Below are 1,909 nucleotides of genomic sequence, written 5' to 3' on the forward strand. Positions count from 1 at the left end.
GCATCCAGCCATAGCCATGTCTGTTTTAGAGACTCTCTTCTGCTCCTCCATTATTGAGGGGACCCCTCGGGCACGTAAAAAGTTGCCTAATTCCGTCATTTTCCACCAATGTGTCACTGGCCACCTCAAACAACTCACATCTTTGTCAGTGAAGCTGAGTGCTCCCACATCTCTTCCTTCATGGTGCCCATCTACCGTACATTAAGATCCAAAAGTCTGAGAAAAAAGTCAGAATTCTGAGATTAAAGTCAGAATTCTGAGAAAAAGGTCAGAGTTTTGTTTTTCCCATGTTAAACTGAAATAAAATTTAAAAATCAGTTAACTTTTTTTTTTTTTCCAGTGGCCCTAATCTTCTTCCGAACACAACTGACATATATTTAAAGGTTATTTATGTTAATATCTTTAGTAACCTAAGAGCAGTGAGCAGAGAAGTCCTCTTGCAATCTGAAAGTTCTATGGTCGACTCCAACTTCCTCTTGTGAAATGTCAGTGTGCCCCCAGGCAAGGCACTTAACCTTGAGTTGTTTGCTGATTAGTTTGTACAGAGAGTTTGATCAGGTGAATGTGGCTAAAGTGTTAAGTGCTTTGATTTGTCAGTAATAGCAAAAAAGTGTTGTATAGATTCAGCTCATTTACAGTTTATGATAGGAATGAATGGCCCTACATAAAGGTAGTAAAATAAATTATATTCGGTTTCAAATGTTGTTGCATAAGACAATTATAAAGTATTTTTTCCATGATATCAAGCTTTAAAATGCTGACAAGCTATATAGAGATACATATTTCATTTTACAACAGGACTTTGTACCTGTCCACACTTGATACGTGTCTATCCCCAATAATCACCCATTTTATGTCTCTTGGTCGACAAACTCTGCTAAACTTAACCTAACTGTGAATATGTTGAGTATATCCAAAAAGTAAGAGGAGAGATACATGCTAACAAGCTAAAGGCAGCTATCAAAGCTCCCTGAACAACTCAGCAGAAGACATTTCTGTATTTAAAGTCTTTTCTTAAATATTTTTTACCTAATATTCTAATTTTCCAAGAAGAAGAGTTTTCAATTAGCTCAGTTATAAGAAATGAACAGAAATAAGTCAAATTTACTCAGTTACAGTTACAAACTTTCTCAGTGTGAAATGCATACATAGACAACATCAAGATCAATCTACAAAATTCCTTTTTTTAAATTACATCCTTGGAATAAGTTCCTCATCATTGACATTCTGTATTTCTGAGATGTACCTGTCATTTTTGCTTACTGATGTTCATGTTCATCAGTGCGGTTCTCTCTCTGTTCTGATCTTCAGGGTAAACCTTTGTTCTCTGTTCTGTCTCCATGTTTTGCCTTCAGTGTCGTTTCATCAGAGAAGGTGAGCAGTCTGGCTTCAGGAAAGCTTTCTCCACGTAGTCGCCTGCACACCATCACCAGGAGCCCTGCAGGCCTTCGGAGGACACCTTCCAGGGAACTGGTCTGTTTTGGCAGACACAAGCTGAGGCGCCTCTCTCCTACCTCGTCAAAAAGTAAGAAACGCTCATCAGGGTACTTAAGATGGACCAGTTTCCTGTAAAGTAACTGATATGAATTGAAAGAAGCTATCATAGTTTGTAGTCCAGTTGACCCTGAATTGTTTTATCACTTAGATGCTTTGACATTAGCCTGTTTTTAAGGTTGATCATTTGTTGTCCCACATTTTAACCTTGTTTTAAATTGTGGTCTGTTTTATCAATTTAGATAAATAAGCAGAGAATTCTTGTTTAAGATTGCTGTTCTGGTCAAAATTGGATCAATTAATATAAACTAACTTTTACATGTGTTTGTTTAGCTGTTCTAAAAGTAGCTGCTAAATAATCCCGTAAACCTTAACAGTTTTTACTGCTGGTTTCCAGTCCTACCATCTAGGATTC

The 1,909-nt window shown here is 37.1% G+C and overlaps 1 protein-coding gene across 1 annotated transcript in view; it reads left to right on the plus strand.

Moving 5' to 3' along the window:
• LOC107093313 (zinc finger CCCH domain-containing protein 3-like) overlaps positions 1-1,909 on the plus strand; it is a gene marked incomplete at its 3' end in the record, with an annotated part of 38,284 nt that overhangs the window by 4,045 nt on the left and 32,330 nt on the right. The window contains exon 3 of the mRNA XM_015388302.1: positions 1,356-1,525. Within this exon, the coding sequence (XP_015243788.1) occupies positions 1,356-1,525 (170 nt within the window). The remainder of the gene's footprint in view (positions 1-1,355; positions 1,526-1,909) is intronic.

The sequence above is a fragment of the Cyprinodon variegatus genome, unplaced genomic scaffold, assembly GCF_000732505.1.
Source record: "Cyprinodon variegatus isolate N-32 unplaced genomic scaffold, C_variegatus-1.0 Scaffold419, whole genome shotgun sequence".
In the NCBI taxonomy this organism is placed as follows: domain Eukaryota; kingdom Metazoa; phylum Chordata; class Actinopteri; order Cyprinodontiformes; family Cyprinodontidae; genus Cyprinodon; species Cyprinodon variegatus.